Below are 27147 nucleotides of genomic sequence, written 5' to 3'. Positions count from 1 at the left end.
TATTTCTACACCCTCTCACAAAAATGGAAGAGATGGAGAGGAAAAACTGTGATCAAGGATCTGTCTGATTCGCACCAACTTTTAAAATTACAGCTTTTGAATGAGTTGTGTTAAGTGATTCTTTGCTTGGCTTTGTGGCTAAATGAACAACACAGCCTGTCTTTCACTGGGAGTTCACCTTACTGGGTGCATCTGCCTGGGAGTGTTCTGACACCCTTGTAGAGCCAGCTTATGTCCTGCAAACACACTGCCTTTCTTCAGGCTCCCAGTGATGTGATGTGCCTCTTCTTAGGTGTTGTATTTCCAATCATAGTTTATGGATGATCAGCATTTCAGCTATCAGGCTGCATGCTGGTTAATTTCATTTATTTTATATTCAGTACATCTTACAACATAAAATTCACATTGCTTTAGATGTTCTCATCATTCTGTGGACACAGACTAACTTATTTAAAATAGATTTTTGAATGACAACATTAGCTCTTAATGTGTCTGATATCTCTATAGCTTCTTAAAAATCCCCACTGTGTAGTATGTAATAAAGAAATGATAAAAAGTATGATGGATGTGCACTGTTATAAACCTTGTTAATGCAAAATAACCTTTTATAAAACTTCTCAGAGGTTTCCAAATGAACTACAAAACATGCATAGTACTTAATTTTCATAACTTTTTAATATGGTGCATTAGAAATGTTGTAAAGCACATTAATTAAGCAATAATCTCTATGGCTTTCTGTATATGAAGCAATAAACAGCTAATGGAATAGATCACTAGGCAAAGCAGAACAGAATTTGTTTAACCAGTCTGGGAAGCCTACACAACAAAATACTTGGTCTGTTTATGAAAACCAAAAAAAACCCAAACCTGCCTGTCACTAAGGAGTTATGTGTGTTGCACCACTTCAGATTTCAGTAACTTCTGCAGGATTCTGGCACCAAACTTCCAAATCTGGGAAGAAAAATTGTCTCAACTTTCACTGCCCACATTGCTTTTGCAGTTACTGCTATCACTTGCTTTTTGTATTCCAGATAATGTGTCTTTCAGAACGTGTATTGATCAAACATGCAAGGAGATGGCACTTGTCCTGAATAATCCACCAGTAAAAGTGAAATAAGCCCAGGGACAGGGCAGCTGATAAAGACATGGACATTAATATAGAAGAGATACAAAAAGTGAAATAAATAAGTTAAGATGTTCTCCTGCTGTTTACTGCTTCTCTTCCTGAGCATTGTCATTTCCATACCCTGCTGAAGGGGTGAAGGTGGGAGTGACTCACTGTGGATACAGCTCTGGTGGGACACTTCACCTGGGAAGAGACTAAATCTGTTGTGGAGATTCAGACAGATGCAGGGGTCAGGCAGGCAAGGCTGGCACTGTGAAAGTTTGGGTTTAGCCTTGTTTCTGTATGGAAAGCCTATTAATGTAGTCACAGCATAACTGGAAGTTGGTCATGCCACTGATTCAAGCCTGGTGACAAATCTTGACTGAAACAAGACAGACAGTGAATCAAGGAAAGCTTCTCTTGTCTTGCAACAAATATACACAGTGCTTACTCACTGCTGTCTCTTGAGTTGTCAGTCCAACTCAGGGCTATTGTGTTTTCTAAAAATATCCTAATGACTCTTTCTTTTTTTTTCTCCCCAGAATGTTTGTATGATAGAATAGCACAAGAAACTGTGGATGAAACTGAAATTGCACAGAGACTCTCCAAAGTCAACAAGTACATCTGTGAAAAAATCATGGATATCAATAAATCATGTAAAAATGAAGAAAGGAGGGAAATTGCAAAGTACAATTTGCAATAAATTTTGGATTTTTAATAAAGTCTTAGTGTTTTACTTAAGTGTTGGTTTTTGATTTGTGTGGCATTTTTGCTGATGGGAGAAGCTGAATTGAAGCATTGCTCTCTTCCTATAACTGATTCGTTTTTTGAGCGGTTCTGTCATGGTGTAAACTGCTTTTAACTAATGTAAGATATATTGTAAGTTCACTCCCAATGAAAACTGAAGTTTCCAAGGTTTCTCCAGCGAGTTGCAGTTTGTTACCTGCGTTGTACATTGGTTCTGGCTCTGTGGACACCGACCGGTTTGCCCTGCGTTGAGTTTTGCTGGAGTTGTTGGATCTCAGCTGCAGTAAAACATCTGCTTAGAAGGAAGAACTGTACAAAATTCACTTTGCTATCGGAAAGGATTTTACTGTATTTTACAGTGTTTTTTTCTGAAATGAAATTTCAATCGTTTGTTTTTATAAATCTTTGTTTTGATCTCTAACAATATATTTGATCAAAAATACACAAAGAACGTTTCTTTTTCAATTATCTTGTAGGCAGATCACTATTACCATCACAGTTAAAAAAACAAAAACTAAACAATGAACAACAAAGAGCCCAAAGCTGTAAGCTGTAAAATCATGATAATTCATTTTAATAAATAAATCTAAAACCACTTCTTTTACAGGGACCAAGACACTTCAAATTTCTGGTTGTGGTATAAAGTTTCTCAGTGTGTCCATACTATTGTTCTTGAAATATTACCTTTTTAGTGTATTTGTACTTTCAAACAATTTAAAATTTGCCACACTATGGCAAGAGTATGTACAGTAGAAAATTTAGTACAATTTTGTTTGGGTCCATAATTTAACAATGGACACTTTTAGCACAAATTTTAATTACAAATAAAAATAATTTTCTACATTGAAGTTAGACTTGCGATGCAAAGTTTTTAGAAATAATTTGTCATCAAAAATGTCATTTATCATTGAACTATATGTTATTGCGTGTAAGTGAAGCAAAATATTCTCTTTTCATGAAGGATTTAGAGATAACTTGAGATCTGGATTGTTGAATTTTGAGGGTTTGTGATCTCACTTAACCTTCCATTTATTCTGTGCTCACAGCTGTGATTGTCTCCCTTGCAGCCTACCTGTTCCCAAGTGTCAGCATTTGTTTCTTTACCACTGCAATTCTGTTTCCTGTAGTCTTGAAAAACTTCCCATTTCTTATCACCTTCCTGTAGCACTGGTTCACCCTGAGGTGAAGCCTTTTTCAGTGTCCTATAATGTAGATCATGTGGAAAGGAACAGGCTGCTGGGGTGGACTCACTATGCCTGGAAGTATTTAAATGATAAAAGATATAGATGTGGCACTTGGGGACATGGGTTAGCGGTGGGATAGGCAGTGCTGGGTGAATGCCTGGACTTGGTGATCTTAAAGGTATTTTCCAACCTAAATGATACCATAATTCTTTAATGTGGAGGGATAGAATGTAAGAGAATAGTGCAGAAGGCAATCTCACACCTGAGGACTTGCAGCTGTGCTCATCACCAAAGATTAAGAACAGCCCTGAACTTAACAGGCCACAGCTGTGTCCAATAAGGAGATGAGTGCTACAAAAGAGGGGGTTAGCTGGGTGAGAGGACAGTTGGAATTTGTTGGTTGTGCTGTGAAGAAGAAAGAGTCAGTGCTGTGAGGAGCTGTCCATGAGAAATCACTGAAAAGGTATGGGAGCTTTGAAATAAGATGACAACACTTTAAAGGGCTGGGTGAGTGTAAGAAAAAGAGGAGGGGAGGAGGAGGTGTGCTAGACCTGCCCTCCCTCCCTTGGAAGAGATGAGACAAACAGCCGGTTGTTTCTCCCTGTACTTCACCTGTATGTAATTAGTGTCTTAACTCATAGCTAAGTGTTTGCTTTATGCTTTCTGAAGTCACTTTTATGGTTGCCTTGTACCAGCCTCGTGCTGTGCTGCCAAACAGGAACACCAAATTTTCACCACTGGTGCACCTGCATTCCTGTCCCTTCCCTTAACCCCACAGTGTGACTGAACTGGTGTGTCAGATCCCACTGATTTCCAGGGTTCATTTCTCAACAGCTGCTTCCCATGGGATGGAGCCAGAGCTTTTGTGATGAGGGGTGGAAAGAGCAGGAGTGTGGTTTTCCAGTGTCTTATGTGTGCCCTGAAGTTTCTTTGAATGGCCTCGCTTGTCTCCTGCTAATATCAAAAGTGTTCTTAGGTAGTGTTTAATGAAGTGCATAAATGTTTATGTTTCCTAATTTGGGATGCTAAATAGCAGATTAGTGTTTAAAATGTCACTGCATGTATCCTTTTATTAATTAAAAAGAACAAATAGAGATAACACTGAAAAAACATTTAAACAGCAAGTTTCTCCTTTTCAAGCAGACTTGTGAATGTACAGGGTTGGTTTTTTTTTTACGTGATACTAAGGCAACCCACTATTTTGGGGAAAGTGCCCATAATTTCCTTAGTATTTTATGGCTTTAGTACTAATGTGTTTCCATTGTAACACATTCTTTAATGAGAAGATCAAGCTGAACTTCTTAGAAGATAAGCCTATTTTATGAAACCTGGAAAAAGCAGCTTAGAATTTAATTAGAGTTAGGACTCCAGCCTGGCCCCAAAAATCAGAGGTGTTAATTCCTTCTGCAAAACCAGCATCACCTTTCTAGGGCTTCTCCTTGACGTACTAGTCCCATCAGATGTTAATACTGCATTTTGCTGAAGAATTAAAATGTTCTCCTTGGGCACAGTATCTTGGAAGGCATCATTAAATCTTTCCTGGAGATTTCATCAGCCCAGGCTAGTTTTCATTTGAGTTCAACAGGGATATTTGAGTGGCACAAAAAAGTTCGGTTCCCTTTGAAACGTAGTGTCAATGGGGGCTAAGAAATGTGTCCATTGGACTGGGCGAGTGATGTTTAATGTGCCACTCGAAACTTTGTTGAGTCATGTTAAAGAAGTAGGATATATTAAAGGTAGAACGTTGTGTTTCAACTTGAACTAAATCTTTGGATACTGAAAATAAGTTTTTTGCTAATAATAAGCCATTTCTGCACACTATGGTTGTATGGCAGCGTGCTGGGTGCTCTGCAGGGAGTAATGGGTGTGTGAATAGCATTTTATACTTTTATTTGGTCATTACTCTTGTCTTTTCCCTCCCCATGAGCCAGTATCAAGGTTGTACAATTGTTTCCTAGTGTGTCTGTTTGAAGTAGGGAAATAGGCTGCGGTTCCATGTTCCAGCAATACCCAAGAAAAATAGGAACTTTAATGAGGTGTGCTTTTCTGCATTGCAAAACTGATGCATAAATTAACTGTGAGTTTCATTTCATTTTCCTGCACTGCGTTTATGACCAGGGCTGTTCTTGTTGGTACATTAATTTTTCCATAATTGTGCCTGCCCGTACATAGTTTGCTTTGTTCATAGTGCGTCTGCTGTGAATCTGCCATAGGAAACTTTATAGAAAATAGTCCCTACTAACTTTTTCCTGCTCTAGGGTAACTTCTTACCTGTACATCATGAGAAACAGGAGAGAGCTTTGACAGAAAGTGAAGTAGGTTTTATTACACCCTGTAATACCCCTCATTTGTCATTCTAAGGTTTGTGCTGTGCCATTACCTCATACTGTAAACCTGGATTTGTAAGGATCAGAAAGACATGGATTTAAGAGGAAGTGACAGTTTACTCTTTTTTTAATCAAAGCAGGAAGGAGGTATTGCTGTTATATGAATAATCTGATCTTCTGTTGCCACACATTGCTGCAGTAATTTGTGATATTCATGATCTGATCCATATTAAAGTGCCTCTGGCACACTTGCAAGGAAGCAAGATTAGAGTTAACAAAAAGGGCTTTATTTTCTATTAGTGATTTTATAAGGGATATGAGCTGTTGTGTTAAAGGAAAGAATCATACCAAGGACTTTAATAGCTGAAATCTAGCCAGTCAATTAAAAAAAAGAAAACTAGTATTTATTAGAGAGGGGAAAAATTTGTTCACTTCTGCTGTTCCAGAACAGGTTTGGATTTACTGGTGCTTTATAGAGATGGGAGAGTTTTTAAAGAAAATAGTAAAATACTTATGTCAAAGTTGAACTCTAAGTAGGAATTCAAGGTTGCATTGGTTAGCTGTTGTTGGCTGTCAAAAGCAGGTGCATTCTCCCTGTGGGAGGTCACTTCTTTGCACCTTACCTTTGATGTTGTATCTGAGAGATTACTGTGATGGCTGCTTTGTTGTCTTAAGCAGAGATTATTGTCCTCTTGGAAGTTTTAAGTAGCAATAAATTGAACTTTTTGGGATTTACTGAAATTGCAAAGATAATTCTACTTCACACTTCCAGAATCTATAGACTTTTAGAAATTAAAGCTAAGTGCAGGTCATTGTTAAAATGATACAATCTTGATGCAGAAGCTCAGAGAATTGTGTGAATTGGGAACATTGTGTATTAGCTGTGGCTTCACTGTGTATTAGCTCTTGAGAACACCAAATCTGGCTGGTTTCAGAAAGGGAAAGCAAGGTTGTGTCACGTGGAGCTGCACTGAGGATTATTTCAATATTCCATCTTTCTGACATGAGAATTCTCTTCTGAAAGAGACAAAGACACAACTTGTGCCTCCTCAGAATGAGGTGGTAGCTTTCTCCATACTCTTGAAAATATTTGTCATTCTGTGTGTGCCTTTGGTTTCGGATTGATGAAGTCATAACATCAATTGCTCAGACTTTATTGGTGTCATTTTTTTCATCATAACAGTGTGGAACTCTGAAGTGATTCATACAATACCGAGGCAATAAAAGCGTTATGAAGTGCAATCATTGCACGTTTCGTGCTCAATACCTAATTTTTAATTTCACCATCTTGGATATTTTTTCATCCCCTCAGGGTTCCTAAATAGGGAAAGAGAATCATTTGGACTTGGACAACAGGAGCAGTGATTCAGGAAGGAATTAATTTATGTGGTTGTTCATCTGTTTTACTTTTGCAATTATTTTTCCTGTTTATGTTTGAACAATAACTTTCATTCCGTGCATCAGATACCCTCTTGTCATGCAGTGAAATCATGGCTCTGTGGTTGTGAGATCATTTGTTTACCATAAAGAGGAAAATACCTCACTTACAGCATCAGATGAAGTTGCATTATGGCTGGATCAGAGCAAAGGGGAAAGTGACTCTGGGAGGGGAGGAAGAAGCTGAGCCTAAAGGATTTTTTTCTGTGCTGCCTTCTGGCTAGAAAACTTCTTCCTACAAAGAAAATTGTTTCCTCCACATTTAGCAGAATATCAACTTTATGTTCCTTGTTTATTGATAGTAAAGCCTTAATGGAACTGAAGTCTTTATGAATATATTTGTTTATTGCATCAGGCTACCTACTGTCATGCTGAATTTTGGTCTTTAGTGATTTGAAATTAAAGAGTCACAGAAAATTTCCTGAACAACCCAAGAGAGGCATAGGCTGGGAGTGATTTAGCTTTTATTGTAACATAACAATTGCTAAAAGTTCTGTGAAATAGAAGATGAGAAATGACGTGTGTTGGTGTTTTTGTATCCTTTATAGTTGGCCTGAGCTTTCATGCTTTTGGAGTGGAGAGGGGTGCAGGTTTCATGGGATAGGCTGATCATTAGAAGAATTGGCTGTGAGCACCTTTTGGTGTTCACCCTGCTGCATGTGAATGATGCCCTGGGGCAGCAGCAGAGGGAATGTGCCTTGGTAGTGCCATATCGCACTGGTACCAGCCCCTTCCACAGGAGACTCAGATGAAAAAGCTTTTATGGGAGCTTCATATCCTTTATACTCAAATATATCTTTAATGTCAGCTCAAATGTTTATTTAAATCTTACTGAATTGTAGTTTGGTTTTTTAAAAAATGTGCTTTCATGTGTTTCTCATTTTTCTTGTAATTAACTGAGTATCATTCTGGGAGATGTCTTTCTCCATGTTTCAGTTGGGGTATTAAGCCACTTATACTTGAAAATAGTCCATTTGGACATTCTGTACTTGTGAGCCAGATGAACTATGACTTTACCTTTCTTTATGGAGTCCTTTGCAGAGTTTATGGAAGTACCTTTAGAGATTAATTCTCAAAATGTGTAGGATGGAAGGTGGATGGGTCAAAGCATTGCCTCCAAATTAATGTTCTGTGTTTTCATTTCTTTAAGAGTCTTAGCTTATGAAAAACTAAAACTCTGTAAATAGGATTTTGCTTTCTTTTCCTGCACTGTATATTAAAATGCTTTGATACTCATTGGTTTCTTTGCGTTTGCAAGGATACTTTCATCTTTCAGGACCAAGTTTTGTTTTTTTTTTTTGGTTTTTTTTTTTTTTTTTTTTTCTGTAGATCCTTACAAGAATAATCAATCCAGGTGTGCCTTTTGGGGTTAAACAAGGCTGAAGGTGCTATTGTAGGATGATGTCTCCTTTGGAGGACAATACAAGGAGCCGCCCTCCTTGCTAGGGTTGGGAAGGACATCCTTGAAGGTTGGCTTCTCTTTAGCTACTGCCCCCTAATGCAGCTCATCCTAGAAAGGTTTCTTGCCACATTGGTGGATGTGGGCAACTTCCACTCTGTGGCTTTCCTGAACTTTTAGAGTAACTGAGATTCACTCACCCAGCCTGGTGTGGAGGAGCATCCCAGTCTGGTGGTGCAGGAAGGCAAAGAAGAGGAGGTAGAAGGGTCACATAGTCCTTTCCCCCTTTCCCACAGACACTTAGTATGTGCAATTGAGGTGAAGTCAGTAGCCAAACCGCAAAATCCCAAGCAGTTTAACTGGAATTTAAGGTTTCACTCAGTGAAAAGTTTTATTAATTAAAAAAATCCAATCACTCTTAAAGCTCCCAGAATTTACCCTTTAAGAAGTGGCAAAATCAGCATTTTCTTCTGCAGCCAGGGACCTCTATCTATTCCAGATACACAGCTGGGTGTGTACAGGTGTGATATGCTGTTATTCTGTGTAAATCTGCCTGTGCCATGTAAACCCACAACTGGATAATGTTCCTGATGGTCCCCAGCCCTGCCTGTTTTCCTGGTGTTCCTTTCTCTGTGCTGTTCCTTCTGCAAATGGGAGTCTGCTCTGTGCTTGCCTCAGAGGGACAAGGCAGGAGCGTTTCATGATTCCTGCCTTGCAAATTGTCAGCAGGGCTCTGAAGTGAAATACCTGCTTGTTATTCCTGGGGGTGACTGACACAGAACTAGAGCATTTCCTTGGGAGATCTGGTAGTGCTGCTGTCACTGTAAGGCAGACTTTGCCAGTCAGGGACTTCACACAGCAGCATTTTCTTGTTGTTTTTCTTTTTTTAACCCCTGCCCTGTCAATGACTAGATTGTAGCAAAGAAAATTTCATTCTCACATGGAGGTCTTTAAGTGATAACATGGAATAAGTAAATCTTTCAGCAGTATCTCTTAAAAGCATTCATTTCTCAGAGGTTCCCCTGCTTCTGCAGAGGGTCAGTGGCCTGGAAGTTTCACACCTAATGACAGTGCCCAGGTGAGTGCTGGAAACCATTGGACACCTTGACAGGTTCATTCTGATCTATGGCTTTAATCTGCCCTCTGTTAGTTCCTTTTCCCAGCTGCTGTGTGAGAGCAGCCACCTGGTGAACTGGGCGAGAAAGAGCCATTTCCAGTGCTGTGATCTGAGTGTGGTTCTTGATAAGGCTGTTTTAGCTGTGCCTGGAGGTGTGCAGGCTGTGGTGGCTGCTGGGCTGTTCCATGAGCTGGTGTGGCTCCCTGCAGAACACATCACAAAGCTTCACTCAGCTGCTCCCTTGAAAAGAAACCTTGGCTGGACCACAGCAGGGCTGTTCAGAAAAATCAAGCATTCTTGAGAATCCATCAAAGTGTGAAATCCATCTTTTCCTTGAGTGGTTTATTCCAGTGCTTAGTGCTGCCCTCGCTGCTCAACTTGTGCCTTATTTCTCTGTGAGTCTTTCTGGCTTAACTTCTTATTCCTAGCTCTTAATTTGCCTGTCTTAATATCTTCTCCCAGTATTTCTGCAGCTCACAAACACCTCAATAGACTGACTGAGTGCCTTCACTCTCCTTCCACCACAGATTTTCTAGGTCATGACTGACTCATTTTTGAAATGCTTTTCCTTTATGACTACCCAAACTCATTTGAGTTTTATGGAAATTCTTTCTATAGGAGTGTTTGGTTTAGTTAATGTGATACAATCTGGTGGTTTAGGACACGTCACTTTGTATTAAAATGTGATATACAATACTAATTTCATTTTGTGGGCCAACCTTAATTTTATTTTGAAGGAAAAAAACCCCTGATATAATTTTATACTTAACCAGTTGATGTCCCAGTGTATTTTCCTTTTTCCTCTACTACTAAGTGTAGCTCTGTCCTGGAAATGTTTTTCTTCAAATGTGTGTTTATCTCTGCTCCACTTGCTGTTTGATTCTGTACCACTCATATGCCAGCGAGGAGACAGAGCACTTTCCTCCTGCTTTTTCCAGCTGCTCATTCCTGCACTCACAGCTGGGCCAGGCAGGTGAGTGATGGGGCCCAGCTGGGCTGTGAAGGGCAGCAGGTGAACAGCGTTTCACAGAAAATAGGACACTGAAGAGGTAAAACTTGGAAGAAAGGGAAGCCAGAGCCATTTTACTCCTGTGGAATGTGTCTACAGGATATGTGCAGGGTTTCCTTGGATGAAGATGCCTTTGAATTGCCAAAGGATGGGGAAAAGTTATCACCATTATGTTGTGATATTAGAACTGGGTAGGGTACCCCTAGGGAGAAACTTCAACTTTTGTGGAATTACTCCACTCTGGAGCCTCCAGCCAAGTCCCAAGAAGGAATCTGACCTGACAGCAGAGCTCGCTGTGCATCAGCCCTTGCTGTGTCTGCTATGATAAATGAAAGGCTGCTTTGGATATGACTTACACACATTTTGTTTGACCATTCCTGCTAAATACTCAATATCAGCTCTTAACCAATGAGATGAGGAACTGCTGAGTTCCTCCACTGAGATGGTTTAATGAAAATTGTTCTTTGCCAGAATTTTGAAGGTCAAAACCAGCTTATATATGTAAGCAGATATTCTTTCAAGGTAAAGTAAAAAAACTTACAATTAATCTCTTCTAAGAAGTCACTTCCTTCCTTTGAGTATTTTGAATTATGCTAGACAAGGTTCTTCTAAATTTCCTTCATCATCTCCCTGAAGATTCCCTGTTAATTAACTTAGTCATTTATAAACGTTATGAAATCATGTTATTGACTTATTTCTATTTGTAAAGGCACCAGGAAATTTGTGTACTGCACCCTTTGAAAAGTAATTAATGTTTCACTCCTAAATGCCTATTGATATTTTTTGTGCTTCCTATTGATTTGAAATTAATATCTCTGCCAATTGAAAGCTCACGTGCTGGTTTGTCCAGCTTCCAAAGAATGGACAGGACATCATTGCTGAGCTGATCTGGTTAAAATGATCACCCTCATCTGATGACCTCAAAAAGAAGTACTTGCAAATTCTGCCCAGTCTGGGCTCCCTCCCTCTCTGGGGCTGGTGGAAGGTGACCCTTTCCCACCCTTTCCCACGTGGATTGGGAGGGGTTGGGAAGGTTTTAACTAACTAGTGGCTTAATGATGGGAGGGGTTAGGTCAGAGCAGTTTAAGTGCATGTTGTAATACCGAGGGCAGAAACCAGCTGATGCCCTTATCCCAGTGCTGCAGGATTATTAAACACACTGGGCAAGGCCTTGCTGATGTTTTTCAGGGTTATGGGTGGTGCAGAAGTTGCTCTCGAGGTCTCCTTGCTTGCCCGGCTAATCCGATTTCCTGTTTGGGAGCTCAGGTAGAACCTGTACCTGAGAGGTTTCACCTTTGTGGTGCAAGATCTTGCTGGATTTTCACCCTCTGTGTGTGAGAGATTTGCTTCTCATCAATCACCTGTGGTGAGATGCAGAGAGTCCCACAGGCTGCAGTGTCTGCTGAATGCATTTGGGGTGGGTGGTGCTTTGTGTGCACTGGCTCAATGCTCAAAGCATGGCATTCTTCTCCTTGAGCAAGGACTACACAGGCAGTTCCACAGAAGTTTGGGATCTTTTATTTTATTGCTGGGTAACAAACTCTTTCCTGGTCTGGGAAATGAACTTTAGTGGAGCTTTTTTTAGCAGACAGATTGTTTGTTGGCCAGTATTGCCTCTGCTCTGCATGTGAAAATCTCCCCTTTGTACTGTCAGGTACCCCAAATGTAATTACTGGAAGAATCAGATATGGTATGATTAGAGGGATTCATATTTGTTATTCAAGGGTTTTCTCTGTATTAAACACTTCAACAAAATTTCAGTAGCCAGTGACCTCTTTTGAGAAGTGACTCATGGCAGAATTTCAGTGACCTCTTTTGAGAAGTGACTCATTGCATTTTAAAGCCTTTATACCCAAGTCTTCCCTTCTTGTCAGGGACATGGGAGATGAATAGATCATTCCTGTCTGCGATTTCCACTCTCAGGGGAAGTCCCTTTTCACTGCCTGTGGTGATGCTCGGCTGCATCACTGCTTTTAATTGCCTGCAGGCTCCTGCAGGACTGCCTGTGTCCCCTCTGGCATGGCCTGCATCCTTGCAGAGCCACGGACCCCTTGGCACTGCTTAGTGGAGCCTGAGCACAGGACAGAGAGTCCTGTTGCTGCTAATCCCTTGCTGACTCCCAGGGCTGGGAGGTATGTGCCAATCTCTTCTTTGCCTAAATTCTTTCGGCATTGTCTTGCCTGTAGAAGGATACAAATAAATTCTCTGTATTAAATGATGGTAGAAAATGTGGGTGGTGTCTCTGGAGCATTATGGATACTGGGTGTATCCGCAGTGAAACCCAGGGAAGGGTGTATTAAAAAGAGCACAGCATCTTATCAAGCCAGGAATTCATGCATTGTGATATATATGTGTTTTTTCTTGAAAAAGGGAATAAATAGTGAAATAATCCTTCCAGCTGTAGCCTGAATTGCCTTGCTGCAGGTCACATCAAACTGTATGAATGTGTCAGATAGTTCAGTTTAACTGGAAGGCTTGGGCTAGTGGAGGAGTAAGATGATATTTCGGGTGAGTTAAAGTAAGCATTACAATCTGCTATGGAAAGGAAGAATTTAGAAGATGTAAGGGTCTTCTTGCTCATTTTGTAAGGTTCTTCAAGAATATCTGTTCCACTCTTCTGTAGCCCTGGAAGTGTCTGGACCTGCTGCCGTAACACAGGACTGGAGTTGCTGGTCCTGTGCTGTTGAAATCCCAACACAGCTTCATCTCTTCCAATTTTGCTTTTTCTATGCTAATGGCAGACAAACTGAGAACATTGTTCTCCAGAATGTGATTATTGTGTTTCCCCCCACCCAGCTTCCAGTTTGAATGTACTCATGATCAGCAGTCTATTTATTTGTTCTTGAGTTGCTGCCAAGTTTGAGCAGCTTTTCTTCCTGTGTCTGAAGAGTTTATGAGAGATCATATCCACTTTACCTTTGCTAGGCTGACCTGTCTTTTAAATTTTTCTTGGGAGATACACTCACCAATTCATCTGCTGTTATCCTGCTCAGTGTCTCCTGCACTTGCCTGATCTTTCCCCATCAGTGATGCTTTTGTGCTGGGTTTTATCTCGGGTGGTAACAGTACATTTTACAGAGACATTATCTTTCCAGAAATGCCTTTCTCTAGACATATCTTCATGGCTTTGTCATGCTGAGGGCTCATAATTCAGCTGCAATCAATGCCTCTGCTGAGGTTGTTATCCTTCCTTTGAGTTAATGTATGGCAGACTTCCTATCACTGTAGGAACTTGCTGTCAAACTTAATCTCACCTCCATTATTCCACTTTTGAAAGTCATCTGGAGGGATCTCTACTTCCCATCTGATATTTCTCTGTTGCCACATCATACTGAAATTACCTCCCAGTAGGGTGCCATTAGTTTGGCTCTCTAGAGTCTGTCCTTAACCAGTGCATAAATGAAAAATTCCTTTGCTTTTATGTAGAATTTTACCTATTCTAAAACTGTTTGTAAACATTTTTAATGAAGCTTCAAATTGTCCCATTGGAGAAATTAGTTTTCTTTCCAGTAAATGACTGATAATTCTCAGAAAAAGGGAGATGTTGTCTTGTTTAGCATCACACCTTGAGTCAGAAATGAGCACTGATGACACAATCTCACGTCCTCTGTTCTAAAAGTCATAAAATAACACTGTATGATCTTTAACAGAAAACTATCAAAAGCTTTTATAAAATGGGGAATGCCAGTGCAAACTTGAGGCTGGGATCTGGAAAGCCATCTGGAAGATAAATTTAATGGGAAGTGTGTTTTCAAGGTTCTTGGCTAGTTTCAGATGGTGATGCTTGGATATTTTAGCCATTTTTTGATATTTTGATGGCTCTGATTTCTGGGGTACTGTACCTGCACTTCCCCATGGAACTGTTGCAATATCAGGCTGAGCTCCACCATTGTTTTTCTTTATATATTTATTAAAAATGAATAGCTCAGGTGAGCTGATGGTTTGTAGTGCCACACTCATCTGTCTTTGCTTGCCTTGAGGACTTGTGGCAAGATTCATTTTGAACTTTGCAACTCTTGAGCTGCATGTGTAATATCCCCAAAAAAACCAGCCCGGATGTTCACGTTGCTCCCTGATGCCCTCAATTCTAGTAGCTGTTGTTGTGTTTATTGTGCAGATTAATCTTTAAGCACGGAGTGATTGTGAGCTTAAGCAATAACGTGGAGTGAAATCTCCTCAGCAGCCGCGTTAGGAGGGGAGTGAATTCCTGAGAAAGCGAACGCTAAGCTCCGCATCCGGCTCTGTAACCTGGCACCTCCCTTGGAGCTGGGATTAGTCTAATTCCCTCTGCTGCCTCAGCACTGCCTGGCCTTGCTTCACTTCCCCAGAATCCCAAACACCACAAACCTTCCCACAGAAGTTGCCACTTTGGGATTTGCACAGCTTTACCTGCCCATCCTCTGCAGCCGCCCTCCTGTCTCTGAGCCAGGGAGGAAACTCCAGCTGAAAGCGTCTTAACTTAAGAAACAAAAGAAAACCCAATCAACCAAAAAAAACCCCAACCAACCAAAAAAACCCACAAAAACCAAACCTCAAAAAAACCCCACCAAACCTAACAAAAAACCCCTCAAAAACAAGCAAAAACCACCCAAAAACCCAGCAAAAACCCCTCACCAAATAACCTGGGCAAATTACCTTTTTGTTTTTGTTTTGGGTACAGGGTAAGATTATACCAGCTGTGTACAAAGGTTGAGAAGAGCATTTAGCCCCAGGTAGGATAATCTTTTGATGACAAACGTTCAAATTTGTCGTTAAATTGCTGCAGTTTAGCAAACCATAGCTTTGTGTTTGTGTGTGACAGCAATTGGTCTACAGTGGCTACAAACCTAAACCCTCTCTCTGTGAGCCAAAAGAAGCCAAACTACTTCAGGGTTTTACTGTGGAAGTGCACAGGAGTGTGAAGGGGAGTCTCTTTGGTTCCCACATGGCCAGAACAGGAGTCTGAGTGCTGCTGTGGCTGAGCTGGATGCCAAGGTTTAGAGTGAATTGTTTTGCTGGTTTTCCGCCGTCAAAAAATGGGATTTTTTTCCTTCATTTCCCATTGTTTCATATGCAACCAGAAAACCCCCAAATTAGCTTTGTTTATGGGAATACACAGAATCACATAGCTGTGCTGGTTCACAGGTCCAAGGGCAGCAAAAATCTAGACAAGAGGGTGCATCTTTTGTTTTTTAACTTTGTGGATTGCATTCCAAAGGCACAATGGAATCCTGGTGCCCCAGCCTGAGGATCTTGTTGCCTGCCCTGCTCTGTGCCTGCTCTCTGTGGCCCTGGCCAGCCCTGGGCGTGGGATGTGCTGCAGAGAGGCTCTGAATTCCTATTAGAGGCAATGGAACCTTTCCAATGGGTGACAAACCAAGCCCACAGGGAAGGAATCTGCCCTCTGCACAGTAGCAGCCCCATTGCTCAAGCTCAGGGCGGGTACAGCCGGTGCGAGGTGGCCTTGAGAGGAAGTTTCTCTGGTGAGATGTCCTAGTATGGGCTGTTTGCATAGCTGGGCATTGTAAAGAGGATTTCTTAGGAGCAGCTTTTAATCTTTGCCGAAGTGGAGTTGTGCAAACACCGTGCTGGCATCAGTCATGCTGGTGGCACGTGTACACAGAGCAGCAGTCGCTCCTTAAATATGGGAATCACAAATACGTGTTGACAGAAAAATATATTTAAGCAGTTTCCAGTGCGTGCTGTAATAAGGAAACCAGCCATTGTGTTCCACAGAGCTGCATGCTTTAAATGCCTAACAGTAGAGAACAACCCAAAGTGAATCACAGTAATAGAAAAGAAAGTGTTTACATCTCTCAAAACCTTCTGTACAATAATCATTCTTCTTTATAAATGCGATTTCAGCAAATTTGAATCCAAATGAGATGAAGTTTCAAACACAGGCTTTCATGGCAAGGTACAGCTTGGTGTGTAATCTTTTGCAGGTGGCTGTTACTCATTTATTGTTTGTATTTCCATATTGCTTAGCAACCCCTGTCCTGGACCAGGACCTTGCTGCTAACACTGGTGGAATGGATGGCTGCTGCCTGGGAGAATGCACTGTTTTGTAGGGAAGCCAAAAGTAAACTAATGGTTTCTCATTCTGTCCTCTCCGAATGAGAACTGATGAGGGCCAGCTGATATTTAGCCATGGGATTAGAACTCTTGAATTACTGAGTCAACACAAATATTTGGGGGCCCTGTCAAGCACGCAGGCTCAAGTGGGTGTAGTTTTCCCAGGTTTTGTGTCCTGATGGCCGAAGCAGGGAGCTCAGGCTCTGAGTGTGGGGCAGGCTGGGTAGCTGCTCCCTGCATCACCATTTACTGATGGAGCTGCTCAGGCGAGCAAATAACCACTCATGCTTTGTGCATCCCTGCAATTAAAGAGGAGCAGCCTACCCTGCATTGCTGAGCACTTATTAATCCCTGCTCTGCCAGTGGCACAGCACCTGGATCCCTCAGACAGCCCCTGCACACCACACTCTGTGCTCTGACTCTGGAAGTTATGTAAGTCAACATTTGCGGAGCTGTGCCCGAGTCCTCGTCTCACCTCTGGAGCAGAGATGTCCTGATGTTTCAAGGGTTTGTAGAAAGCAGTAATATCTCTGTTTGAGAGCTGGAAAGTTGGAGAAAGTAGACTAACTTTTAGTCTCAAAGTCCTTTCATCAGCAAATTCCACGCAGCTCCGGCACAGCTGTGCCTGAGCACTTTGGAGCAGGGATTTGCTGCTGCAGAGCAGAGCAGCCACTGATCACTGGCAGCTTGTGTTTGATAATCGTGGCCACGCTCTTAAATAGTGAACTTCATGCCTGTGCTTCAAACCCTCCCCTCGCCCTGCAGCAGCCCTGCCTGCCTTGGACAGTGGGCAGGATGCAGTGCAGTCCCCCTTTAGACAGGAAACCTGATTGTCTGGCTCTAGAAGGGGGTTTGGGCGCTAAACTGGTAAAAACTAGAACTTGAATGGTATTTAAATACTCCCAGATCCTTTGGAGCTGTTTCTGGTGCTGTTTGGCTCAGAAGGGGTGAGAATAATATTCTGCTCAGTGACAGTGCCCAGATGCCCCCCAGGACCAGGCCAAGGTCCTGCACAGCTGTCTCAGGGTGTTGGTGGTTTGCACATGGTGATGTTTTTAAATAGCAGATCCTTGTGCCCAGAGGTCACCCATGGGAGCCATGTGAAAGGCCTTTGCTTTGAGAGGTTAAAAACAACTTATGTTAATTCTGGACTCCAGCCAAAGCTGCCCAGCTGTTTAGCTGAGACTGGGAGCTGACAGACCAAAAAAAGGGCACACACAATTAAAATGTCACTCTCTGGAGAGACAGAGAGAGACAAGGGGGTAGCCATCAGTGAAACCAAAGTGATGCAGGCCTGACTGCAAGAGATGGTGTGGGAGGAGTGTGAACACTGTGGGCATGTGCTCAGTTTCTCCCAGGTTCCCTGAGAGATGAGACAAACCTTCCTGTGATGCACATGGGATGGGATGCTCGTGCTAGCAAAGGACACCCTAAGCTTTGGTTACTGGAGTTGTGTGGCTGCAGTTTCACTAGCTGAACTTTACATTGGTGACCAAGAGTGACAAATACCTCATGGAGAATTCAGCTTTGGTGCAGGGAAGCAGTGGCAAGCAAAAAACATTTTTCTAAATGTTCTCTTTATGTTGGTTCCCAAAGCCATGAGCTTCTATATTCTATTTCTCATTATATGGTACTGATTGACTCGTCTGTGACTGACATTTTGTACTTCTGAATTTCTAAATAGTGTCTTGTTCACAGGGCAATTATTGCTCTGTGAATGCCAAATATTGGGACTCTGAATGCAATGGCCCATGCTTCTAGTTTGAGTTTCTCCAGTGTTATCCTCCTTTCCTCCTTTCTGCCCACAAAACTCACGTGCATGGGAGCACGTTTTGTTGTGTACTTCCCCTTGCAGTGCTTTAATAAGTTGAGCAAACTTGCTGAGCAAACTCTCTAGCCAAATACAAAGAAATTCATCTTTAAACTTTCCCAGCAGAAAGATGGAAACTGGTGAAATATCCCTTTGGATCAGCCTTCTCTGTCACTAGATGGTTCTGCTGAGAGCTTTCCAATACCCGGCTCCTTCAGCAGTTTTTTTTCCCAGCAGCTGTCCTAAAAAAAAATTACATCTTCTTAACCTTGGTGTCATTGCCAGTGGTTGAAAATCCAAACCACCTATTATTTTGAGTTTGTCTGGCTTTGTTCTACCTGACATGGCACTTGACAGTGTTATGTTTGGCTGGAATGCAAATGAAATGGTGTCATGGGCAAGCCAGTCCAAAAGGACAAAGGAAGGAAAGTTTAATATCAGTTTAGGGGGGGAAAAAAACCAACAAACATAATTTCATTTTTTATCCTTTTAGGCCTCCAAATAATCTATGATAATGATGTAAGCCAGCAGCCATCAATCTTTTCCTTAGTAAAAAGAAGCATAAGTTGTCAAATGTAATTTACCTCTTAAAGAATCCTGAAGTGTGAAAACATAAGTACTTTACACAGGAATAGAGATGAACAAAAGGTAGGAAATACTTTTCATAGATGCGTAGTAAAATCTGATTATTTGTGGCCTCATCAGATTTTTTTAATGAGAAAAGAAGGGTAATTTCAAGCTCCAAATCCAGATTAGTTATGAAATGAAGCAAAAACCCCCAAAATAAAAACAAAAAACCCCTCCAAAAACAAAAACAAACAAACAAAAAAAACCAACCAAAAAAACAACAAAAAAAGTTGTATCTATCTTTCTTAATGAAAGGGAAAAATTATCTTCCTGTAAAATAATCTAAAAGTGATGCTTATTCTGTGCTTATGTGCTCACAGCTCACAAAACCGTTTCACAAAAGAACTTGCCTTCCTTTCACCAGCGACCGGGAAACAGAGGAGTTGGAAAAATCAATTCTATTATATACATCACTCTTCTACCATACCTGAAATGCTAAGTTAAAGCAAATTTTTGTTTGTTGCCAGTTTGGTTTGTGGTTTGGGTTTTTTTCAGCTGTATTATTTTTATTATTAGAAATTAAAGCATTAGCTCCAGGTTTAAAGTTTTTTTTTCCCCAACAGACTTCCATTCTGCCCAAAGCTTTCCCCTATTGTAAGACTAAAGAAATCCCCATGAAGCTTCAGTTACTGCCATTTGTAGAGATTTCTGTTTTTCTGCACATTTGGAATTGTCAGGGACAGATGTTTCAGCCTTTGTGTGTACAGGAGCAAATGACAGGAGTCAGGAGCTGATCTGCCTAATGCCCTCTGACAATGGGTGTGTGGATTTTACAGCACCCAAATCAGTGAATTATTCAAAGTTTTTGCACCAGATTAGAGCTTAAAAAGCCAAAAGAGACTTGTGGACGCTGGGACATGCCTGTGCTGGCTCTGGTGCCACTTTTCCCAGACATCAGCTGAGGAAACACCTCTGTCCTGCACTGCTGGCTGTTCCCCCATGTGCTGCTTGGAAAACACAGTAACCTGGTTTGCTCACGTAGAGAAAAACTTTTTTGCCTTTCATTCTCTGTGTGGCCTTTTGATATTAATAGCTGATAGATTTCCACTTCTTTGCATTTTTTATCTGCTTTGTATATGCCATTTGTTATCTCTTTTGTATATGACAACAGCGCAAGGCTTTTGTTGTACATATTTTTAATAAAAAAAGCCAAAATATTTGAAAGCTAAAGCGGATATTACTTTTCCCATGGAGTATGCAACCTTTGATAGCCCAGACCTTTGATAAAGTGTGTTGTAAGCCAGGCACTGTATTCAGAAAGTATTTAAATGTTGGGTGGTGGGTCTGGTTTTTTGGAGTAGATGAACATTTTGCTCTCAGGAGAGTAAACAGTTATAATTCCAGACAGTGCTGGCACATGACATTCAGCCTTGATTCAGCCCTGAGCTCTCTGAGTCCCACTGCTTGGGTCTGGTGTGTGCTTCCTGTGATGATGTTCACAGGGGTCTGATGTTGAAGGAAGAGATGAGGATCTGACTCCATATTTCAGAAGGCTTGTTTTATTGTTTTATGATATGTATTACATTAAAACTATTCTAAAAGAATAGAAGAAAAAGTTCTCATCAGAAGGCTAGCTAAGAATAGACTGAATCAACAAAGGCTTGTGGCTCGGACAGAGAGAGAGCCAACTGTGCTGTGATTTTCCATTAATTCCAAACAACCATGTGAGACCAATCACAGATGCACCTGTTGCATTCTACAGCAGCAGATAATCATTGTTTACATTTTGTTCCCGAGGCCTCTCGGCTTCTCAGGAAGGAAAAAACCCGAGAAAGGATTTTCATAAAAAGATGTGACACTTCGTCCTGTCAGAGGGGCTGAGGGGCAGATGGGGCATGGGAGGTGTGCAAGTGTGGCTGTGGGGTGGAGCACTGGGACAGGAGGGAATCCCATCTTTTATCCCAGATCCCCAGGGCTGGGGGCTGCAAAAAACCCTCCTGCCCGAGGTTCTGCATCTGCTTGTGAGGCAGGGCTCGAGAGACAGAGGAAGCTCCTGCAGCAGGAAGGGACAGGGTTATCTGGGATCAAAGCCCACAGTGCAGTGCCAGCCAAAGCCCAGACACCATTCTCAGAGGTCTCCTGACAATTTGGAGAGGCTTTGAATGTGGAGGCAGAGCCCCACTGTGGGGTCGTGGGGTGCTGTGGGGAAGCGCAGGCCCCAGTGTTAGATGCTGTGGGGAAGGGCAGGCCCCAGTGTTAGATGCTGTGGGGAAGGGCAGGCCCCAGTGTTAGATGCTGTGGGGAAGGGCAGGTCCAGGCAGCGTGGCTGAGCCCTGAACTCTGGTGAACTCATCTTTCTCACTCTGATGTTTGTCTTAGAGGCCCTGGGCTAGAACATTGCTGTGGCATTTCACCTCCTGGCCTGCAGCCCATCGATGCTGCTGCCTGCCCTTGCATCACTGAGCCTTGTTATGAATGACTGGAGAAAGTGCCAGCACAGATCTGCTGCTGCTGGGGGCACTCCCAAAACAGCCCACAACAACACCCTGGGTCTAAAAAAAAAAAGTAGGCCCTTGGTGTGCTGATGTTACAGCAAGATTTGCTGCTGCGCATGACCCACTTACAGCCTGGGAATGTTTTCAGCTTTGCTTTTTTGTCACCCAGAGATCCGTGCTTTGCCTTGTGCTGTCCATCTTTAAAAAGGAAAGAAAATAAAATGGCACCAAAAGAAGGCTTCTCTATAGCTGTGGCTTACATCCTTGCATAAACCATTATGATTTTTACATTGTGTGTCTTTGTTACTTTGCCTTTCAGTGGAGAATTCCCTGTTCTCACACTGCCTGCCCTTAGCAGCTGAGGTGAATCTAATGCACCCCTTTCCCTGTTTCCTTACTGATGATCTTCAGGAAAGTGCCTTTATGTTATAGACAGAAAATAATGAACAGGGAGGAAACAATGAGCTTGAAAGAAGTGTTGAAATTGCTCGTAGTGAAAGTTTCCCCAGTGGTGTGGCTCAGGCTGAGCTGGGGCGACGGGAAGGACCTGCCAGTGGGAGAGCTAGAAAGTGATCTTGTTTTGTAGGAGGAGTTTCAGCAGTTTGTTTACAATGTGTTTGTGCCCTCTGTGACAGAAAGGCATCTGCCCACGCAACCCTTGGCACTGATCAGAAGATCTGGATCAGAAGATCTGTGCTCTGGGAAGGCTTGGAGGCAGCAGAGCTCAGTGCGCTGAGAGGCACTGGCTGAGGGCATCCAGAGCTGCACCTGGGTGTGCTGAGCTCATCCAGAGCTTCACCTAGGTGTCCAGAGGTGCACCTGGGTGTGCTGAGCACATCCAGAGCTTCACCTGGGTGTGTTGAGCTTCATCTGGGTGTGCTGAGGGCATCCAGAGCTTCACCTGGCTGTGCTGAGCACATTGAGGGCTTCACCTGGCTGTACTGAGTGTATTCAGAACTTCACCAGGGTGTGCTGAGGGCATCCAGAGCTTCAGCTGGGTGTGCTGGGAACATTGAGAGCTTCACTTGGGTGTGCTGAGCTTCACCTGGATGTGCTGAGCTTCACCTGGGTGTGCTACCCGATCCCTGTGCTCAGGGCAGTGTGGGGTGCTTTTCCCAGCCCAGGTGTGATATGGAGAGCTCCAGGGAGCTGACACAGCCCAATGTGAGATGCTGGATCCAGCATGAGAGCTGCATTTAGCCCCCACTTAGTGAGTCTCTCTTATCTCATGGCTCCTGAACAAAAGGATGCACTGCTGAAACACTCTCCCCCAATGCAGCTTTTTTCTGCACGATCCCCATGTTTTTGCATTTTTTAAGCTTCGAGAGTGCAGTGTTACCAAGATTTATCACATGAATGACTTAGAGCCCAGCTGTAACCTAATGCTGCACCTCAATTATGAATTTGCTAACCAGCCCCTCTCCTTGGCATAGGCTGCTGGTTAGAGAGGAAATCCCATAACCTTTCTGCCTGGAATTGCTCTTTAAACAGGGATGCTAGTCTTTGTGGGCCCTGATGGTTGTGCTGTGCTGATTTGCTAGTTAATACTTTCAAAGCACTTTGAAGATGAAAAATGCTGAGTGTTATTGGCCTTTTATCTAAAAAAGACATTTTAAAACATGGAGCTAGGGAAAGATCTGCATAAATTAACACATGTTGATTATGCTCTATCTTTCCTTTTCATCTGAATGTATTAAGTAGCAAGAGAACTGTGAGAATTTGTATCTTTCCTTTTCATCTGAATTTATTAAACAGTAAAAAGGACTCTGTGAATTAGTAATCTAATTTGAACATCAAACCAAAAGCAGAATTCTTCCTAATCCATTTTGCAGATCTCTCACCAGCAGCAGAGTTTTCTTCCATATCTCAGGTTAAGAATGAAGTTTCAGGCTCAGGTCTTGATACTTTCTGGATTGACAAAAACTGCAATACAGATTTATTTTTCCAGTTCAGCCTGGAGGGTCAGTAATGATTCCACTTTGCAGTGAAAAAAATGATGAGCATCAGTCAAGCCCAAGCTGCTCACCCAAATCAGTAATGTTGAACCAGGTAGTTTTCACTGAATTTCTAAGCTCTGCTTTAGAAACTCCTGTGGTTGTTTTGCCATTTTTAACAGAGTAAGATCAGTTCAGTCATTTGAATGTTTTTCTTCAGTAAATGTACATGATAATGATAACTTTTTGTTTTCATGAAATATTGTTATCATGAAATTCATGAAATTTTATTCACTCTTACAAGATCTTTTCAATTGTGAAGGGCAAGATAGTATATTACATTGTTCTGGGTTTTTTTTTTTTTTTTGCTTCCAAAATCAGATGTCGCTAATTTTAACAGAGGGTATATAGCACAAAAGCTAATGAAGGATTCTGTCTTGGCTTCATGCTTTGAGAGAAGTTGCAGCTGAAAAATCTTTTTTCCCTCCCCAATTTCCAATCCCAGGGTGAGGAGAGTTACAGATGTTTGGTGAAAACATTTGAGGAATTTTCAACCTTCTCAATGATAGACCTGAGCAAAATGTGGGGAAAGGAGACAGGCCCTTGATGAGCTGGGAGAGGAAAGACAAAATCCCAGCTACTTAGGGAGAAGTTCCAGAAGTCAGGATCTCTCCAGCTTGCTGATTTCAGCTGCAGATAGATATTTGATTTTGCTGGTTTTGTTTTGAAGTGTTGCAGATCTTAAAAAAAAAATAGAGGGGGAAAAAAACCAACCCACCAACAGAGAATAAAAATTTAACCTTTGAAATGGTAGAACTTTCATTTAGCAATAACCCTTTACCCAGACATCACTGCCACTGCTCTCCCCAGGGCCAGGAACAGTGGCTGCAGACATGGTCCCCATGGTGGGCCCTAAGGAACAAGCAGCCAGAAGGTCATTCCAGAGTCCCCATTCCAGTTGCCTGCATCTGAGGCCTTGAGGTGGCAACACAACCCCTGATCTCCTGTTAGCAATGAGATATTTCTCTGTCAGTGGCACTCAGAAGGGTATATGTGTACATTTGCTGGTATGTGTTTACATTCTACTGCAGAAAAGTGCTGTGAAGTTCTTTGTTTTTTTGTTTTAAAGTAATTTCCTCTTTGTGCTGTGGTGAATTGTTCTGGATGGAGGTACCTCCGTACTGTGGAATAAAACTTAAGCCTCATCTTTTTAACAGAAATGAAAGTCCTTGGTATCACTGGAGTAGCTCTGGAGCTCATCTGCCTGTCTAGCTTGGTGTTGAAGTAATTAAAGAGGTCAGGCACAAAAATATTGCGTACCTGGAGCTTTGCCAGCCTCTTTCCTCTTTCTCCCATCTCTTATCACGCCCGCCCATTTGGGATTCCTCCTCAAGCTTTGTTATATTCATCGTGTAGATTAGTGGTCTGCAACTATTAACAACAAACTTTGATGCTACAGAGTGGGAATTGCTTGAATAAACAATTTCACAAGTAAATGGAGTCACAGCTCTGAACCAAGAGAGCTCCAAACTTGTTTTAATTTACAGAGGTCAAAAAGTAAATGGGATTGTTGCTTGGGGAGGTAACTTGAGGAGAAAATGCAGTGTTCCCTCACAACAAAGGGATGAAGGGCAAAAAATTGGATTGAATTCTGGAGTTTGGTTTTAATTGGCTTTATTTCTACCATCACCAGCACAGCAAGAAACTCATGTGAGCAGAAGGATGCTGGTTGGTAAAGGTGCGATTTTTTTTTTTTTGCATTTTTTAAATTTTTAAGTACAAATTTTCCTCAAGGCATAAGCAGGAGAGTTTGCTCCAGAAAACAGGAGACAGTGGGACAGGAACTGACAAAAGAGGCAAGTCTGGGTCACTGTTTCTGCTTGGGTTTCCTGAACATCTTTTTTCCAGATGCCCCACAGCTGCTTCTGAGAAAGCAATTTTATTTTGTTTATTTGCTTGTAGTCTGGATTATTTGTGCAGAGGAGTGGAGAGCCATTTCCAGGCATTTTTAATTGCAGAAGACTGTCACTTGCAATGTGCAGGCAGTAGGGTTTACTGAGCATTTCCCGAGAGATTTAGCAGGATATTGGGAGATCAGTTAAGTGTCTGTAAAACATCTGACTGATCACTCTGGATTCACTCAGCCATCCTGGGTTGCCAGTGGTGCTTGCCAGGGTATTTCTGCCTGTTTTCCAGCCCCTTCCCTGCTGCCCAGCTGCCCTTGGGTGTGGGATGGGGTGGGCAGGCACTGCTGCTCCTCTGCCAGGTGCAGGGACTGGGCAATAATGTGGAAGTTTGATGGGAATGACACAAGGAGGTACAGCAAGCACAGACCAAGCTTCCTTAGAGCTCAGCTGCTGATGGAATCATTTAATCCCAGGATTATTTTTGCTCAGAGCTGTTGGGAATGATAGGGAGCCAACCACTGACTTTCCTCCTAACCTAGCCAGCTTCCCACCAATTCATCCAACCTCAGCACGAGTCACCAATCAGAAACTTTTCTCCTGCAGAATTCCTGACAGTGTTGCAGAAACCTGCTCCTGATCTGCATCCTCCCCTGTTTATCCTCTCATAGCTCTGCCTCCAGCAGCTGGCCCAGGGTGTCAATGGCAGCTCCCCTCAGCAGCTCCTGGGGCAGGTGCAGATGCCAGGCATGGAGCCCTGGGGGGGTCCCAGTTGTGGGTTTCTCTGGGTCTGGATTGAAGGCACTTGAGACGGTAATTAATATTCAGACTCAAGTGTTTATTATTTCTTATCAGTCTCACTACAGTGAGTTGGGCAGCTTTTCATTAGAAGGCACAAAATGGCCAACAGTCTCCTGTTACAAGGTCTTTTAAGACTAAACTATCCAATTAAGAACTGATATCCAGATTATTTTCCCTTCTAACCCAATAACTGATCCCAAAGACCTGCAATGGGGACTTTTCTGCCCAATTACAAAATGCCACCCAAACCCATGGAGAAGAAGGAAGAAGAAGCATGAAGAAGAAACCCAGGATGACACCCTGTGCCCTCCATCTTGCTTCCATCTGCAACATACTAAACATCCCAAAACGTAAATTTCTCACCAAGTGATACACCTACATTATGCTCTATAATCTATTTCACACTTAAGTGGATTCTAATCTATCTTGAAGTCTAGGAAACTTTTTTCACTGATGAAGGTCAGAGTCAGTGCTCCCATGGGGGTCAGGGCACCCCAGAGAAGACAGAGAAAGAGCCTCAGGAGATGTGTCACAGACATGTTTTATGAAAAATCCTTTCCCTAGGATTTTTTCTCCTGAGAAGCTGAGAGACCTCAGAAACAAAAAGTAAACAATGATTATCTGCTGCTGTGGAATGCAACAGGTGCATCTGTGATTGGTCTCATGTGGTTGTTTCTCATTAATGGCCAATCAAAGTCTGGCTGTTTCAGACTCACTGGGCAGTCACAGGATTTTGTTATCATTCCATTCTTTTCCTTTGCTTGCAAGCTTCCTGATGAAATAATTTCTTCTATTCTTTTAGTATAGTTTTAATACAATATATATCATAAGATAATAAATCAAGCCTTCTGAAACATGGAGTCAGATCCTCATCTCTTCTCTCTTCCTGGGACCCCTGCGAACGCCACCCTAGAGAGGCTGTGCCTGTCCCCACCTTCCTGGGCACCACACGTGGCCAGGACAAGCTCCAGGACACGTGCCCTGCCCTGGTGGCACCCCTGTGGCTCCTGCAGGATCTGTGGGATGTGGTGTGAGCATCTCCCGTGGATAATTCCAGGTGATACAGACGGCAGCGCCCGCGATGCTCTCCCTAAGTTGCGGCACGCAGCAGAAAATGAAGTGATGCTTTGAGCTGGTGGCACATGTAGCTTCAGGTGTTTGTTTAATATTCAGTGTTCGTGCTTGGTGAGAGCTGGGATGGGAGCTTTCAAATGCTGCTCCATGGCTGTGCATCACTGCACTTTTTCTTTTTTTGTT

The 27147-nt window shown here is 42.4% G+C and overlaps 1 protein-coding gene across 5 annotated transcripts in view; it reads left to right on the top strand.

Annotated features, from left to right (window-relative positions):
- Positions 1-27147, top strand: part of LOC128943327 (BEN domain-containing protein 5-like) — an 877269-nt gene that overhangs the window by 551987 nt on the left and 298135 nt on the right. For 2 of the 5 annotated variants that reach the window (XM_054286230.1, XM_054286229.1), the window contains exon 6: positions 1648-1841. The exons of the other annotated variants lie outside the window; for them this stretch is intronic. In XM_054286230.1, the coding sequence (XP_054142205.1) occupies positions 1648-1808 (161 nt within the window). In that variant the 3' untranslated portion in view covers positions 1809-1841. Of the gene's footprint in view, positions 1-1647; positions 1842-27147 lie in introns of those variants that run through there. 5 annotated transcript variants of the gene reach the window in all.

Source organism: Melozone crissalis, unplaced genomic scaffold, assembly GCF_028551555.1.
Source record: "Melozone crissalis strain CALT ecotype California unplaced genomic scaffold, PUWL_Pcris_2 ptg000045l_1, whole genome shotgun sequence".
Classification (NCBI taxonomy): domain Eukaryota; kingdom Metazoa; phylum Chordata; class Aves; order Passeriformes; family Passerellidae; genus Melozone; species Melozone crissalis.
The sequence above is the reverse complement of the archived record's forward strand: the minus strand, read 5'-3'. Positions and strand labels throughout refer to the sequence as shown.